A 17,647-nucleotide genomic window follows, 5' to 3' on the forward strand; every position below is an offset into this window, starting at 1 on the left:
GGCTAGTAAGAAATGTCTATTTTTTAATGGATCAAAGTGCCAAATACTCCCAATTGCCAAAACATTTAAAATTGTTGCTGTAGTATTACAAAATGTAATCACTTAATAGTCATAAAAGGAAACACTTTTAAACAATATATTATTCAGAACATGTGATTAAAAATAAGGGCCTCTATAAACATCATGTATCAGAACATAGCCTCATTTTTTCACAGAAAGCTCCTTCGTCAGTTCAAGATTAGTTGACTTCAGTTACACTGCTTATTTTGTCACTCCTCATTACAACACTTCATCCAGCCAGTATATTAGTGCAGGACACTACTATAGTATATTGTGTACTGAGGTTTAATATATTCCCAGGTTATTAGAAAAAAAGTCTAACCACATTTTTTAGCTTGTCACTGTATAATTCTTATCAAATATCAATTTTATTCATCAACTTATTGCTTATAAGCACCAAGGCAGGACATCCTTCCGCATCAATACACTAAACGTAGGTTGCTACAGGCGTGGCAGGAGTTCAGACTCCTGTAATAGTCCACGAGGATTTAGTCAGTGCAATCAGGGGGACAGAGTGAGCAATGCAGCCTACCAGCCTCTGCCTCTCAGTAAGCTGCAGTGCTCTCTAGCCTCCACTATCTAGTCCCACAACTGTGGTGAGAGTTTTGGCACCAACATTTAGATGACCACTGGCATAGTAGCTGACTTAATCTGGACTCAAGTCCAACCTAAGTGTCTACAATATATTCATTCAAAATATTCTTTTGCTCAGATGTGGAAGAATCTAATTTTCTTAATGCTTTTATCAAGCCAACTTCCAGCAGCACCTCACTTGCAATTTGAGTACTCAAACAGGAGTAATGTACCATCACTTTGCCCTGAGTACACATCAACAGCTACTACAGATTTTAAGATGTACATATATTGTCAGAAGTAGTCCAATCAAAGGTGTAATAATTCTTAAAGCCTGTATTCTTTGCAGCTCTGTATCCTTTTACCCAAGCTGCTGTGGCAGCATTTTCCAGAGCCTCCACAGCAGCATTGTTCCTTTTATCGTTCTCATGCTGTTGCACTCGTTGCCTTGCACCTGCAAACCTCAATTATGTTGTTGTGACAAGTTCTCCTGTGAAGCAACTATCACTGGCATGAGAATCATCCCCTCCTTTTTCTTCATTCAAAGAGAAGTCATTTAAATACTTGATAAATATTCTCTAACAATATAGGTGCACAAGATTTTAACAACCAATGTGCAACATCTGCACTATTATTGCACACGTCAGTCATTTCTAACAGGGCCATGAATGGGAACAACCAACAAGCAGGTCTTGAGGAAAAGTACATAGTACTAGGTGAAAAGCATGGCAAAAAGACATCATCACCACCACGTGCTGTGCTGGAGACACAACCTCTATCCCTCTGCTTTTTAAACAGCAGGAACTCAAGAAATATGTATTCAACACTGCACAGGGGAGGTATTTAGTCCTCAGCTAGAAAGCAGACCAAAGCGGACACTACAGTATTTTAAGTGTGGCATCAAGATACTGGCTGTTGGTCTGGCAAAATGACAAAAGAAGGTGGGGAGGGAGGAAGTGACCTAGAAGATGAGGTCAGGCAGGGAAAGCCCGAACATCAAGAACACTGAGTGCACCTCTTCAACAGTATAGACAAGCACACCCATGCAACAATTACATCACACGGTAAGTCTCTTCACAGGCAAAAATCTCTAAGGCTAAAGTACTGAGTAACACCACAGTTCACACTATGATAGCATGGCTGTTAATATAACAATTGCCATTACTAAAACACAAACTCCTATTTCAAATTGAGTTTTGAAATCTAAAAAATTATGCTTCACTGAAATACTGTAAGTCTTGATGCTTCTTTAGTCAGTGAGGCTATACTCCTTTTTCTAAGTGAAAGCTGACAGAAGGGAAAGTTAATTGAAAATATCTTCTGATGGAATGAGAAAGTCTCTCTTCAGGAATAAGGCCCTGTATGGTACAGGGGGAATGGACTCAAAGCCACGCCAGGCCAGAGACCCATTTCAGTGCGCTCTTCACACAAGAGTTCTGTTAAACCTATCCTGGGAAGGGCATCACTGTACTCACAATTGTCCTGCCATTAATTCATTGCAAAAATCTCTGCCCTTTCAAGCAGCTTAAAGGTTAAAATCATGGAACAGACAATTGTTGCAGGAAAGAAAAAACTTACCCATGAAGCAGTCTGTAGATTGGTTTTCCCACAGTAAAACATAGCCTACAGATTCCCTCCTCTTAACCCACAGGTAGACCCTTTCTTTAGCACCTATTTACCATCGTGTTTTTAATGAAGACTGGTTACAACGGTTCCAAGGGCAGAAGAAAGGTAACACTCCATTCTTTCTGCATGATTACTGTATTGTATAGCAGGCCATAAGGTCCCATCACTTCAGTTAGGCACATTACAACTACGATACCAGATGGAATTTATGAGGGAGCTGGCGGAGGAGCTTGCCAAGCCACTCTCCATCATTTATCATCAGTCCTAGCTAACAGGGGAGGCCCCAGATGACTGGAGGCTGCCAATGTGACGCCCATCTACAAGAAGGGCCAGAAGGAGGATCCTGGGAACTACAGGCCTGTCAGCCTGACCTCGGTACTGGGGAAGGTTATGGAGAGGTTCATCTTGAGGGTGCTCACAGGGCACCTGCAGGACAACCAAGGGATCAGGCCCAGGCAGCATAGATTCATGAAAGGCAGGTCCTGCTTGATCAACCTGACCTCCTTCTATTACCAGGTGACCCACCTAGTGGATGAGGGAAAGGCTGTGGATATTGTCTACCTGGACTTTAGGAAAGCCTTTGACACGGTCTCCCACAGTATTCTCTTGGAGAAACTGGCGGCTCGTGGCTTAGACAGGTTCACTCTTCGCTGGGTAAAGAACCAGCTGGACGGCCGAGTCCAGAGAGTTGTGGTGAATGGAGTTAAATCCAGCTGGTGGCTGGTCACAAGCAGTGTTCCCCAGGGCTCGGTTCTGGGGCTGGTCTTGTTCAATATCCTTATCGATGATCTGGATGAGGGAATTGAGTGCTCCCTCAGTAAGTTTGCAGATGACACCAAGTTAGGCGGCAGTGCTGATCTGCTGGAAGGTAGGAAGGGCTCTACAGAGGGATCTGGACAGGCTGGATTGATGGGCCAAGGTTGTATGAGGTTCAACAAGGCTCAGTGCCAGGTCCTGCACTTGGGTCACAATAACCCCATGCAACGCTACAGGCTTGGGGAGGAGTGACTGGAGAGCTGCCCGGTGGAAAAGGACCTGGGGGTGCTAGCTGACAGGTGGCTGAACATGAGCCAGCAGTGTGCCCAGGTGGCCAAGAAAGCCAACAGCATCCTGGCCTGTATCAGAAATAGTGTGGCCAGCAGGAGTAGGGAAGTGATTGTCCCCCTATACTTGGCACTGGTGAGGCCACACCTCAAATACTGTGTTCAGTTTTGGGCCCCTCACTACAAGAAGGATGTTGAAGTGCTTGAGAGTGTCCAGAGAAGGGCAATGAAGCTGGTGAGGGGTCTGGAGCACAAATCTTATGAGGTGCAGCTGAGGGAACTGGGGTTGTTTAGTCTGGAGAAGAGGAGGCCGAGGGGAGACCTTATCGCTCTCTACAACTACCTGAAAGGGGGTTGTGGCGAGGCAGGTATTGGTCTCTTCTCCCAAGTAACTAGCAATAGAATGAGAGGAAATGGCCTCAAGTTGCACCAGAGGAGGTTTATACTAGATATTAGGAAAAACGTCTTTACTGAGTGGCTGCCCAGGGAGGTGGTGGAGTCACCATCACTGGAAGTGTTCAAAAAACGTGTGGACGTGGCACTTCAGGACATGGTTAAGGGGGCATGGTGGTGTGGGGTTGACAGTTGGACTTGATCTTAAAGGTCTTTTCCAACCTTAATGATTCTGTGATTCTGTGAAGATAATACAGCATTGGGTCTACCTCTGCCCTTTTTATTCTCAAAGGGCATAAATTTCAAGTTCACGACAGCAAATTTTCTACTATAGCCTTTAATTAAACACACATTTGTAGAGTAAGTGGTAAACATTTTGTCCAAGAACAGAAAAAAAAAAAGTTTTGATATTGCCCACATCTAACCCTTACAACTTAGTAAGGTAGACTTCGGTCTTTACACAACAAGAACTAACCCAAACTGATTTTACTCATGCAAGAATCCCAGCTGAGTAGAAAGGGTCTGGGTTTGCATGGATACTCTTTCAGGCCTATTAGTAGATCAAGGCCTCCGGCCCCCCTACTTCAAGGAGATTTCTATTAACTTTCACATGAATAAGAACACAAAAATAGCAAGCTCGAGTTCCTTAAAACAGTCTTTCCTGTTACATGTTTGTTTCTTCCACTGTGTGGCTGTAGGTTTTCACTCCCCAATGGCTCCAGAAAATTCCTAACACTCAAAATGTGGCAGCTCAGAAACACAGGTATTGCTTCAAACTCAAACTAACTATCAGGAGTGTGACAGTCTATTCCCTTAAAACATGAAACCACTTTTCATCATTTACAGTTTATCACATAAATATTTTCACATACATTTATATGTTTAAAGGTCTCATTTCACATGGGACTGTTCTGCTGAAAATTAAGTTAATCATTACTTATTAAATCAGCATAATTTATTACAACAAATTTCTTAGAAATTCTATTAATCAAAAAAATCAGTCTCTGCTTCCTCAAGAAAATGCTAGCAATACCTTGTTGTTTTGGCTAGTTCTACTATATTAGGCAGGATTTGTAATAAGAAGAATAAAATAAAATGGTTTATTAAATCCTGAACAATCTGGAAAATCCTTATTGTGGGAAAAAAGTATGCTATTAGCATGTTTATATTTCTACATAGCTTGAAAATATGTTGCAAACATGCAACATGTTTTAGTTTTTTTTAAAAGATCTGCAGCCGCATCTTCTCTAAAAGAGACAGCTTAGCTGGGATTCGCCTGCAATTTATCAGTGAATTTAGACTGCATTTGCCACAGTCATAACAGCGGCTGCCTTGGCCCACCACCAGGCCTCAGTCACTTCCAAAGGCATTATGTAAGCCCTACACCTAGCAGTATTAAAACATAAGTGTCATACTTCAAATGATATGAATATTTTAGTCTGATTTACTTAAGAGGTTATAAAAAAACAGGAAGATACTTTTAATTAATATTTAAAAGCTAGAAATTATCACTGAAACATTTTTTGCCTGTGGCTATGAATTCTATTGCAAAAACCTGTGATATATTATGCACATGGTAAATTGTCGTACTTCAGACACCATAATATTTTAATGAACTGTTAACCCATACATTAAAGGAACTACTGGGAACAAGAATTGCTAAAATAACATTATTTATTGTTTTGAAGAGGAAAAACTGAGAGCAAAGAGATTGCTTAGAAATAGCGATTCAGCATACTATTTGCTAAAGTTTACACATAGATTTTATATAAAAGTACGCAGAAGTTCTAGAACAAATGTATGAATGTCATACTCTTAACGAAGCCTGCAATCAGCGTAATAGTACCGATTTCGTGTTCGGACTATGCCTGTACTTGCACTGATAAAGCTCAAAGACGGGCCATACCGTTGCACTTGTTGTATCCTGGAATGCTCTAGATGCACCACCCTGCTGGGGCTCACGTGAGGCAGCAGAGTGGTTCAATTCTGACATGTTTGAGGGTCCAGCACCAGCCTTCCTGGATGAATTGACTTCTGCCTACAAGGAGTACATATGTATGCTTCAGAGACAAGATCAAAATTGCCCCAAAAAGACTTGGCTTATTTTGGAATGTGTATTTTAATGTACAGAGAATATAAGACTTACTGAAATGTAATAATCAAGTACACCAACTGCATTTCAGTTACACAACAGGTTGAAGAAATTCTCATTCTTTAGAAATAAGCCTATAGATGTGCAAACATCAGTTTAAAAAAAATTTAAGTTTATTTGCATATAACTACAGGTGTAACATTCAAAAAATGCACAGATACATGGAGCAGAAAAGAAAATTCTTTAGATGATCCAGGCCAACGTTATGCCAGAAATAACACCATTTTTAAAAACTTCTGTTTGTCATGTCCTTAAATGAATAACGACTACTGTTGTTACAAGTGAACTAACTTAGCTTTGTTTCTCAGCAGGGCTAACGAGCCTCTGGTAAGTACTAATTTAACATGGCTATATTGGTTCTAGTACAAAAGTTGCCTCACAGCGTGGGTGGGGCATATATACATAGCACTACACTGTGTCAGGCATGCATACCTCAGCTTCCAGTATTGAAATTTCAGCACAAGCAGAGCAAAACAAAAAATACAAGTCTTGTAATACCACTTTTGTACACATTCATAAAATGTCTAATAAGCATCAATTCCCAGAATTTAGGTTTCACACTTTTAGAAATTTGAGACAATAGATCAGTAGTGACATGTAGAAGATCATAAACAAACCTCTTGTTAAAGCAGCATACGCTTGCAATAATCCCTTGGGAACTGGAAAGGATATAGCATCATAGTCCTGAACGGAAACACTTTAAAATTTATACCTATCTCCCCAAAAAAGTCATGACCAGATCCATTTTTATCAGCAAGCAGGTCACCTCCCAAGTCATATATCTAGTTCTCAACTTATTATATAGATGACAATTCCAAATCTAATACCTGTCTTCAAATGCAGATATAAGTAGTGATAGTAGTAGTAAGAAATACAAACAGTGTATTAGAAAACAAGCAGTTATGGTGATAACAAGCTGGTAAGATCACAAGATAATAATATTCTTTCAAGATATTATTCTGTGTGAGGAAATTAAATTCCCTGTTCCTTGATGTACATTATTTCAGGATAATCCGAGAAATATGTCACTGAAACAACCTGAAGATGAATTTAAGATTTAAAAACACTTATAATTTGACAACACTGCTTTCCTTTTGCACTTTACTATTATGAACTCTAATATTAGATAGGACAAGTTATGACTCAAATATCGACCAGCAAAGCAACACAGGATTATGAATAACTTAGGCTGGAATGGACCTCTAGATGTCACCTAGCCCAACTCCCTCCTCAAAGTAGAGTCATGTTCAGTCAAGTTTTGAGCATCTCCATACCCGGAGATTCCACAGTCTCTCTGGGTAGCCAGCATTTGACAACCCGCAGGGTGAATTTTCTTTTCCCATATCCAGTTGTAAGTTACTTCCCTGGAACTTGTAACCGCTGCTTTTCATACTTTGCTTTCTCCATTTTGTCTTTACTGTTAATATGTATAAAGCACATGTACTACAAAATGTGCACTTGATTCATTTCAGTTTGAGAGTGCCAAGTCTAGTATGCCAGACTGAAGTCAGACTAACATTCAAAAAAATAATGTACTTGAAAGTTCCCAAAACTGAAGTATCTGTTTTGTCACCTAGTCTCTCTCTTCTCCAGCCCTTACCCCTGCTGCCAAAAAAGCTGGCGAGAACAGAGACATCAAGGAAAGAAGATCAACATATTTAAATGTAATAATGAGGATGAATGGAGAATTAATTTTACTTCAAAATATGCCTTGTGATGGCAGCATGTAGATAAACCATATTGTTTTATAGTAACATGTATGCTATTAGTCTTCTATCTTTTTTTCTTTTAAGTGGAATGGAATTAATGGTACATAGCACCTAAAGAGCACAAAGCAATTTGCAAGTCAATGTAAAGTTTTTTAAAAAGTTACCATTTTGCTTAAGGCTGGTATGAAATAATTTCTCATAATCCCAGGATAATCTACAAAAAGTTTGGAAATCTCTTCTTCAAGGATAAAGATAATGCAGAGATTGCTAGTATGTTTCCTAGTAGAGAGGGTCTCTCAAATTACATACTCCATCAGCAATCCAATGTTAAATCTTACCCCATAAATTGACATGGGATATATCCAAATGATTAAAAATTTTTGTACTCCCTGATAGTAATTCATACTATTAGTTTACTACAAGCACATCAACTGGATACCTAAGCCTAGCATCAATCAAACAAACAATAACAAAGCCAAGCAAAGCAGAGAAGCAGGAAGCTTAAAACAACACAATCCCTAAAATCTGATTTGAGAAAGGGAGGGAAGGCACAACCAGAGGACTGAACTGATTTACCTTGTAAGAAACCCACAATGGATTATATAAGGCTGTAGAAACCTAACGCTTTTGTTCATTTTTCCCTTGCTGAGTGCTTTTTCTCAGGAGGTGGAGTTAAGTATATTCTTTAGAGATTGATGTCCCTAAGTTTTTCATTTTAAAACTGAAAAAGGCATGAAATGTAACTTAAGAGTCCTTTCTCAAAACAAAAACAAAAAAACCAAAACAACAAAAAACCCCACAAAAACCTACTCTTATATTTCTAGAATTTCTGTGAGGAAGATTAGCCGTTCTTAAGTAAAAATTAATCCTACACGTTTTAACATTTATATACTGTGAAAAAGCCAGAAGCAGGTAGTCCATTGCTTCTCTGAGTAGCTCAACTTTAAAACTCTGTCCCTGTAGCTCCTCACCTTTGTAAAGTATTTTGAGATGTTTTTAATCAATAAGCATTATGACATACAACCATGTCAACAAGTCTAGATGTGAGATCGCACAGGAATACGCAGGTCCTGCAAAACTGGCAGTAATGCTTAGTAGGAAGCAACCTTTATTCTTATGGCACAAAAGAAGTAGTATTTTGGATAGTGTTAGGAGAACATTGGTGATACAAGTAGACATAGTAGCATCCCTGACCTTAAGTGAGGATATTCTACACCAATGCCACATTGTCATATTTCACTGTAGTTCCCTGCCCTCGTGCACAGCAGTCTCCCTTAGCAACCTATTTAAGAGTTCAGTGGAAAATCCAGCAAAAAACAATACTGTGCATGCAAGACATGCAATTTTCTAAGGCTCTTATTTGGCTAAACAAACCTTACTTTCACTGAAACACAAGATACAGAACACATTTTTGGGTAACAGCAACATCCACACCAGAGTTCAACTTCCAGTATCTTCAACTGCAGAGTAGTTCAAAAGAATTTGCAACCCTTTGTCAATAGGAGTATGTATTATTCCTTCCATAAGCCAAACGGGAGCGTAATCACAAAGGGGGGAAAAAAAAAAAATGTAGCTTAGCTTTGCCCAAACTTTCCTAATACTTTTATGATAAGACTAATTCTGGAGAATTTATTCAAGTTATCAGTGACTGAAAACATGGAAGTAAATGCAACATAGTTAGGCAGTTCTTCCTACAGTGCTCACCACCGAAACGAAAACTAATCAACCAGTGTTTGAGATGCACAATTTAGTAACCGGCACATTGCCAGAGATCCACACCTATTTTTCTCTTTCAGACTGTGATAAAAAAAACAGGTTTCCACATAGTGATTGATGAAGGTTTATGAAATGATGAATGCTTCTGCAATTTACAGGTTTTTCCTCAATAGGGTGGGTTTTTTTGTTTGGGTTTTTTTTTTGTTGTTGTTATTTAAGTATGTACAGTGATAAAAGTTTAAACAGGGACTTTACCTTGAAGCTAATTTGTCTGGCAAGTTCTTTAGCCTCTTTGTCCGCCTGGCTTGACACACTTCCGGATGTTAGTGGTAAGAGGGCTGTCTTCATAGATGTGCCACACATTTCACAACAGAAGTCTTGTGACCTGGCCACAAATGACATAGCTCAGAATAGCATGTTCTCATAGCGTTCTTGCATGCTTGTTTAAACAAAACTATTTGCAAAACAAGCCACAGAAAGACAAGTGGTGTCAAGATCAGTAGCTTAAAAGTACTTCCCCCTGCCCCCCAATCTCACTATCTTGAGAAAATATGTTGAGAGTTAGCTATACTACAAATACATATTCTCTCATGTCATTTAGGAAAATATTAAAAACTAACTTACATATTACTATTATCTATATACTCTGTTAACAATTTGTTACCATTTTAAAATTTACTTTATACCTGCAGCAAGTTAAAATTGTAAATTATAAAGATCTAACTATTATTACAAATATTAAATTGGACTCAGGAATTTGCACTTCATATCCAGGAATTTCAGCTTCTGTGACAGCGTTACCTTTCCTCTCTTGCACACATAATTTGTCCAGAGGGCACACTGCAGGCAGCTCTCCAAGCCAATGAGAAACCCCACAGCCTTGATAGTATAGTATCAAGACCAAGCCACTAAACCCTACCTCTCATCAGAGTTTATTAACTTTGATGGTTGGACTTGATGATCTTGGAGGTCTTTTCCAACCTTAATGCTTCTATGACTCAGTGCCATCCTAAGAGGAAAGTTGCAGCTTCCAATTAGCTCAGAGCACAGGCAGAATAAGCTCACATCTGCCTGTAAAATAAGGCACTAGTTACAATACAGGATACCGTATTTTGCTTATAAGATAGGGATATAGTCTTTCAGGTACTTTCTCCTCCACAAATGGGGAAAGGAGAAAGACCAAAAAAAACTCCACAGGTATAAAATTTCATTTAAGGGTAATCACAGAATAGTTGAGGTTGTGAGGGATCTCTGGAGATCATTTAGGCCAGTCTCCTTGCTGTTGAAAGCAGGGTCAAGCAGAGCGTGTTGCTCAGGTCTGTTTCCAGTCACATTTTCAATACGTCCAAGGATAGAGACTCCACCACCTCTCCTAGCAGCCTGTGCTAGTGCTTTGACCATCTTCACAGTAAAAATGTATTTTCTTGCATTAAGATTGAATTTTGTGGATTTCAGTTTGTGACCATTACCTCTTGTCCTGTCACTGGATGCCACTGAGAAAAGCCTGGCTCTGCCTTCTTTATGCCTTCCTTTCAGATATTTGTACACATGGATAAGGTTCCCTGAGCTTTCTCTTTTCCAGTCTGAACACTCCCAGCTCTCTTAGCTTCTCCTTGTATGAAACATGTTCCAGCCTCTCAATTACCTTCATGGCATTCACTGGATTCGCTCCAGTAAGTCCATGTCTTTCTTGTACCCTGACCCGGACACAGCCTCAACCTGGACCCAGCACTCCAGATGTATCTCACCAGTACTGAGTACAGAGGAAGGATCACTTCCCTCAACCTGCTGGCAATCCTCTTCCTAATGCAGCCCAGGATACTATTAGCCACCTTTGCTGCAAGGGCACATTGCTGCCTCATAATCAATTTGGTGTCCATCAGGACCCCCAGTTACTCCCCTTCCAAGCTCCTTTCCAGCTGCCGTTATTCCTCCCCAGGTGCAGGACTTTGCTCTTCTCTTTGTCGAACTTGATGAGATTCCTCCAGCCCACTGAAGTTCCTCTGGATGGCAGTACAACTTTCGGTGTATCAGCCATTCCTCCCAGTTTTGTATCTCCAAACTTGCTGAGGGTGTATTCTGTCCCACCAGTATGGACCCCTGGAATATATCAGTAGCAACCAGCCTGCAGCTGGACTTCGTGCTGCTTAGTACAATCCTTTGAGCCAGGCAGCTCAGCCAGTGTTCTTAATCCACCTTACTGTCCCCACTTACCTAGGCTGTACTTCATGATTTTCTCTGAGGATGGTAAGGAAGACAGTGCCAAAAGCCTTGCTAAGGTCAAAATAAACAACATCCACTGCTTTCCCCTTGTCCACTAAGCTAATCATTTCATCATAGTCATAAATCTAATTTGAAGTTAATTTCCTAAAAATCATTCAGAAGCAGTTGCTTCAGATTTTTTTGTCATTGTTTCATTGTTATTATTTACTTAAGGAAAATGATGCATCACTGTTTTGGTTGTTTTCTCCCCCGCTTGCACTTACTATTAATTCCATCATACTCATTTTCGCTCCACCCTGCAATTACCACTGTTTCACAATATTAATTACATCTCCAAGCCTGAATTACAGACAAACCTCTAATTTGACCACACAATGCTGGAAGGAACATAGCCCTCTCCAAGTATTTTGTTTGACTATTAAGCTCTGAGTTTGCACAATGTTGGGGGGGGGTGGAACTCATACAAGACATAGAACTTTTTTTGTATTTGGAATAAATGCAAGAGAATAAACTGAAGTGACTTACTTTCTACTCAATGCCTTAGCCTAAAAGAGAGTACATTTATATGTACCTACAGTAATACACTTAGTGCTTACTTCTTTGCAAGAGCTCTTCTTTCTTCTGGTGTATAATCTAGAGATCCTATTGCTCCTTCACCTTTGGTTGGCATAAATCCAATAATGGCTAGTAAAGCTGTTCGTACTAAAACGGAAACACAGAGATACAAACACGGTTGCAGAAATAACTGTTACTTCATCTCCCTCTACACCCCATACAGAAGAGTTGCAGTTCTGCCTGCAAAACTTCATTTTGTCCAAAGGAGTAGGCTGATTTTCATACAAGCAGCACTGATTTTTTTGGTACACAGCAAGGCTTTCTTCATTTTTTAAACTTCATATTATAAATGAAAGGTAAGGCCTTATTCTTCCATCATCCAATAACAGATATGAAAAGATAAGTTGTCACAAAACTGTTGCATCAATATAAAGATTAGAGTTCCAGACTTCAAAAACAGGTTCTGAAGGAAAAAAGGTAAGGCAGAATTAACATATAAATGGGAGGGGAAAGACAAGAAGGATTCACAAGGCATTCTTCTTTTTGTGGGTGTTTTCTATTAGACATGAATTCTGCAATTTTGTGCACACAAGCTCAGTGGATTTCTTTTATGAAATGTACCACAGAATTTGTTCCTTTTATGTCACCTTGCTGGAGAAGGAGCTTACTTAAATACTAATAACAGCTCATAACAGAATTGTCATCTAAAACATCTCTTTTGACAATACCTATCCTTCAATTTTGTTTTACATAGTCATGACATTTAAGAAATCGAGATATTTTGCTAGTAGATTTGGTAAATAAACATCACATGAAGAACCACAAAATTGAGATAGGACATTTATACCTCTTACTTAGAAGACAGTATTTTCTACTCTTTAAAAAAAAAAATGTAAGAGACTTTACAAAAGTTAGAGTGATCTTCTAGAAAATTCCCAAGATCTTATCAACATATTTTAAAAGTCCAACTGATATCCAAAGAAATAGTTGATGTACTGTAATCAGCAAAACTAAAATGACATAAATACAGAAGTATTGCCTTGGATGAACTATGCCAACTCTCAATTTCTGTGATAATGAAACTTTAAAAAAAAAAGTTAGAAAACATTCAGTTATTCTGAACTCAGACCACATTGTCTTTCCTCTTGAGTGTTCAGAAGTACAGCATCAGAATTAAAAGCTGACCACACTCTCATCTATCAATATTCAAGCTGGTTTTAGTGATTATACAAACCCAGAGTAATGTAGTATCATTTAAAGTATTTTCGTAAGAACAATTTTAAAAAAAACAAAACCACCAAAGAATATTCAAGTAGTCTGAAAATTCTTAATATTTGTGTATCCAAATAAATACAGCTAACCATCACCACTCAGTTTCTCAACCCTTTCACCCTGCATTTATTTAATACCATTCCCAAATCCCCCCATGTTGCTCTTTCATGACTTTTATGTTTCCCAAATTCTCGCAAACTTCTACTCCCTGAAAAATTGTCTCCTTTTCCACTATAAGCATTCTTTGTGAGATTTTCTTCAGTTTAAAAATCTAGTTGTTTGATGGAGGTAACATTTTCCAAATAATTGTTACTTACTACTCCATGAAGGCTGCCATGTTTCAGGATGATGCCCCGAGATGCTTAAACAAATTTTCTTCCCCACTTCAAACCTGCCATTGGCCTTCAAAGGAAGGAGGAGGATATAACAAAACATGCTGGAAGTTAACACTTGTGTTTTGGTACAAGTTGTAAAAATCATGATCAAACAAATCTATACACAAACAAAACTTGACAATTATATTGCTACCAACCTCACAAAATTGCCATTCAGGTTTCTGAACAAAGAACAGAAAGCTGATGCCTCTATCCATGCATCCCTCTATTCACCCATGAAGAAAACCTTAACTGATACCTCACATGTCCCAGTGTGACATGGTGGCTTGCCTGTTGCTGCTGTAACCCACACACCACAGGCAGAGAGCCTGAAAAGCTATAGCTCTATGAAACTATGCACAAATGTGGACCTTTGCCCTAAACCATAGGTCTGCCTTTCTACATGTGACCAATGTCTCCAACAGGGACCAAGCGGGCCCATGGAGAGAACAGAAGGTTAGACAATCACATCAGCAATGTGATTACTCCTGTAAAAACCTTTCATTTATTAGGTGCAAAGCTTCATGTAATTACAGAATACCAAAGTCACCTTGGAAGACTTCTGGTCTTAAATTGGCAGCATTAACTGTACTATGCCACCTCTCTTACAAAATAACATTACCTTAAATGCCAAAAATGTCTCTCAGATACCTATGATTAAATTGATCAGGTAAAAAGGAAAAACTAGTAAACATGCTTACCGTTAGCAAAATAATGCTGGGTGGTTTCATGGGATACTCAGGCGGTAGTACTATTCGCCCGTGATAAATCCCTCCATCGAAATCTGAATCTGGAGGGCCTCTAACAGTAAAGTGCCATTCAAAAAGATTATCCTAAAATGCGCCCACCAAAGGGAGAAGAAAAAAAAAAGAATGAAGAGCGTGTCAAAGTAGTAGAGAACTAAACACCATTTTCTTGAACAAGGACAGGCTAAAGAAACAGTGCACAGCAGAAATTCTAAGAAGTCAAAATCAAATGGAGAGTAAGACAACCAATACAATACTAAGATTCTGGTTAAAAGGATAAAGTACTGTAGCTTTCTCATGATTTTCTTACACAATGCCTTTGCTGATACCCTCAAATTCATTATTCAAGCTCTTCACTCTAGTTGTGTCAGTTATGACAAGAGTTTTGTTACCTAACAGATGGAAAACTGAGTCAACTAAAGGAAAACTGGGTCTTTGCCCCAGTGAATAATAATTTCTGGAAAACTGAGGGGAGACCCACACCAAGAAAAAACATTAATGACAGCCTCCCCAAAGCCCCTTCCATGCCCAAGTCAACACAGGGACTTGACTCACAGCCCAGAGAATTCCCATCCTCTTTTGCTTCTCCATAAATGTATTGGGTTTGCGTGGCAGGTTTGGTAGCAGTGGGGGCTCAAGGGGGACTTCTGTAAGAAGCTGCTAGAAGCTTCCTGTATGTGAGCTAGGGCCAATGCCAGCCAGCTCCAAAATGGACCCATCACCGGCCAAGGCTAAGCCCAAAGTTGAGCCTGGGAAGAAGGGAGGGGTGGGGGGAAGGTGTTTTAAGATTTAGGTTTTATTTCTCATTATCCTACTCTGATTGTGATTGGTAATAAAATTAAAGTAATTTCCCCAAGTCACACCTGTTCTGCCCGTGACAGTAATTGCTGAATGATCTCTCCCTGTCCTTATCTCAACCCACAAGCCTTTTGTTACATTTTCTCTCCCCTGTCCAGCTTAGTAGGGGCAGTGATAGAGCGGCTTTGGTGGGCACCTGGCCTTCAGCCAGGGTCAACCCACCACAATAAACAATTTTGAAACAGCTACTGTGCCTTACTCCACAACAGGTACACTTTGAAGTTTGGAATATTTATTTTCATTGGACATACAAGTAACTTCTCTTTAAGCATTACTTCTTCGGGGTTCCGTGTTTCGCTTTGTGTATCAGATCTCATGATGCCCACAGCTTCCTGAATTACAAGTAGAACAACTCCTACTGTTAGGACAGGAGCCCAAATGAGGCTTGGTGTCAGTGAACAAGATCTCTCAACTAATGCTGAACATTGGTATCACAGGGCTGTGACTGTCCACTTAGTTACAATTTTTTCAAGGAAGGGAGGTAACTGTCAACACTTGCAGCATTTCCTTTCATCTGCCACTCTTCCCTGTGAGTCACTGTTCTAACACAGAAATAGGACCTTCTTTTAAGTTACAAGTAATAGCATGAATTAAACCTCACATTTCACCACAGGAAAAGGAAACACAAGGTACAGACAAAACCTATTTGATAATAAGGTATATTTTATAGCACTTAGGAACATGCTATTTCCTGTAAGCACGTTAAGTGTGCTACACGTATCTGAACAGTTAAATCAAACCCCTGAACTGAACACCACAGAACACTATTTTTTTTATTATTCCAGATAAATCAGAAGGGGTTTCTGTTTAAGCTTCTAAATACAACTTCACAGCCCAAAAACTTAACTGGGTGTTTAGAGGACATCAAGAAGGAAGCTACTATTTAAGTGGAATCTAAGCCTTCTCTCTTAACACATCCAGAATTGTACCCATTTACATTTTTCACAGGGTTTTTTTAATGCAAAATAGTGAATCCTCACAGATCACCTAGGCTTAAGTGTTTTATTGAGCAACTCAGCAACTGAGCCAGATGTCAGGTTTGGGTGTAAAAAGCTTAACTTAAACGTAATGCATTTATGTAGTCTCAGGAAGGAAGAGAGGAAGAGGGGGAATAAACATTATATAAAATACCTTTGTGATAAAATTACTCAGGTGCAATGTGAAACCAATTATCATGTACTTTCACTAACAATCTGGAACTACAATACCATTAAAGTGGAATTCTGTTATTGATTTCCATCATAGGAAAAAAAAAAAGAACTGAATCAATTTCAAAAGGTCTGCTAGTATCTAAATAAGTACATTTTAAATACATATGCATACAGAGAACTTAGAGCATATATTAATTAACACAGCCTAATTACGGGCTCTTGGACACACATAGAAAAACTAACCTCCAAAGGCTGTGCATGATAATGATCTGTAGGATCCTTCAGTTCTGCAGCCTCTTTCATCAAACGTTTGACAGCTGAAAAACAGAAAGTGTAAGACATGAAAATAAAGAAAAATATTAATACGGATTGCATACAATATTTCTGGAAAAGCTCCTTTCAGCCAACTAATCTTTTTCAGCACATCTCAACCTCTTCACTGGAGTTAATAATCCAAGACACAATATAAATTACTCACACTGAATAAGCCTTAAATGAGTTATACAAGCACAGTGTTATGAAAAATATGTTGCATGGTCACAGGTTTTCTCAGCACTGAACACTGGGACTAAAGTAGTTTTACATCACTAATTGCACCAAAGACATGAAGAAAAACATACGTGTCATTAACAGAGTTTCAGATTTTAAATACAAGATGTACAAGACTAATAACCTCAATATTTAATGTTCAAAGGACATCATGTGCATCTTTAAACAACTGCTGAAAAGCTTTATCCTGACATCTCCCATGACTTTTACAAGACTCCCTTAAATCTTACTGTGACCTCCTTTGGAATATGAGAGAAACCAACACACCAGAAAGATGTGTACAAGGAGATGGAAGTTTTATACTAGATTTGAAAATGCATATGCGCAGACACAAAAATTTACCCTGGGCCTTTGTAATTTGAACCTACTACTGAGTGTGGACACACAGGTATTTTTCTATCCTAAATTCAGGCTAGTCATTAGTTACCCTCTCCAATCTTCTACTTCAGAATGCCAGCATCATCTGTATTTTCTGCATCTCCTTTTTCCTTCCCCTTTAGTAAGTTCTGTTACATCACTTGTCCTGCAAGGTACCCTCGTATGCATCATGCGTTAATGCCTAATAAAGAACTCAGCCAAATGGAAGAGCAGACGAAACATAAGAACTACAGACAAGAAATTCAAGGATGCCACCTCATAAATAAGGT

The 17,647-nt window shown here is 39.1% G+C and overlaps 1 protein-coding gene across 1 annotated transcript in view; it reads right to left on the reverse strand.

Annotated features, from left to right (window-relative positions):
- The window catches only part of UBE2J1 (ubiquitin conjugating enzyme E2 J1), a gene marked incomplete at both ends in the record, with an annotated part of 33,291 nt that overhangs the window by 3,281 nt on the left and 12,363 nt on the right, over positions 1–17,647 (reverse strand). The window contains 6 exons of the mRNA XM_081997348.1: positions 5,602–5,733; positions 9,528–9,657; positions 12,092–12,197; positions 13,640–13,724; positions 14,398–14,529; positions 16,695–16,768. Coding sequence (XP_081853474.1) covers positions 5,602–5,733; positions 9,528–9,657; positions 12,092–12,197; positions 13,640–13,724; positions 14,398–14,529; positions 16,695–16,768 — 659 coding nt within the window. The remainder of the gene's footprint in view (positions 1–5,601; positions 5,734–9,527; positions 9,658–12,091; positions 12,198–13,639; positions 13,725–14,397; positions 14,530–16,694; positions 16,769–17,647) is intronic.

The sequence above is a fragment of the Phaethon aethereus genome, assembly GCF_964289735.1.
Source record: "Phaethon aethereus genome assembly, chromosome: 3".
NCBI classification, from domain to species: Eukaryota; Metazoa; Chordata; class Aves; order Phaethontiformes; family Phaethontidae; genus Phaethon; species Phaethon aethereus.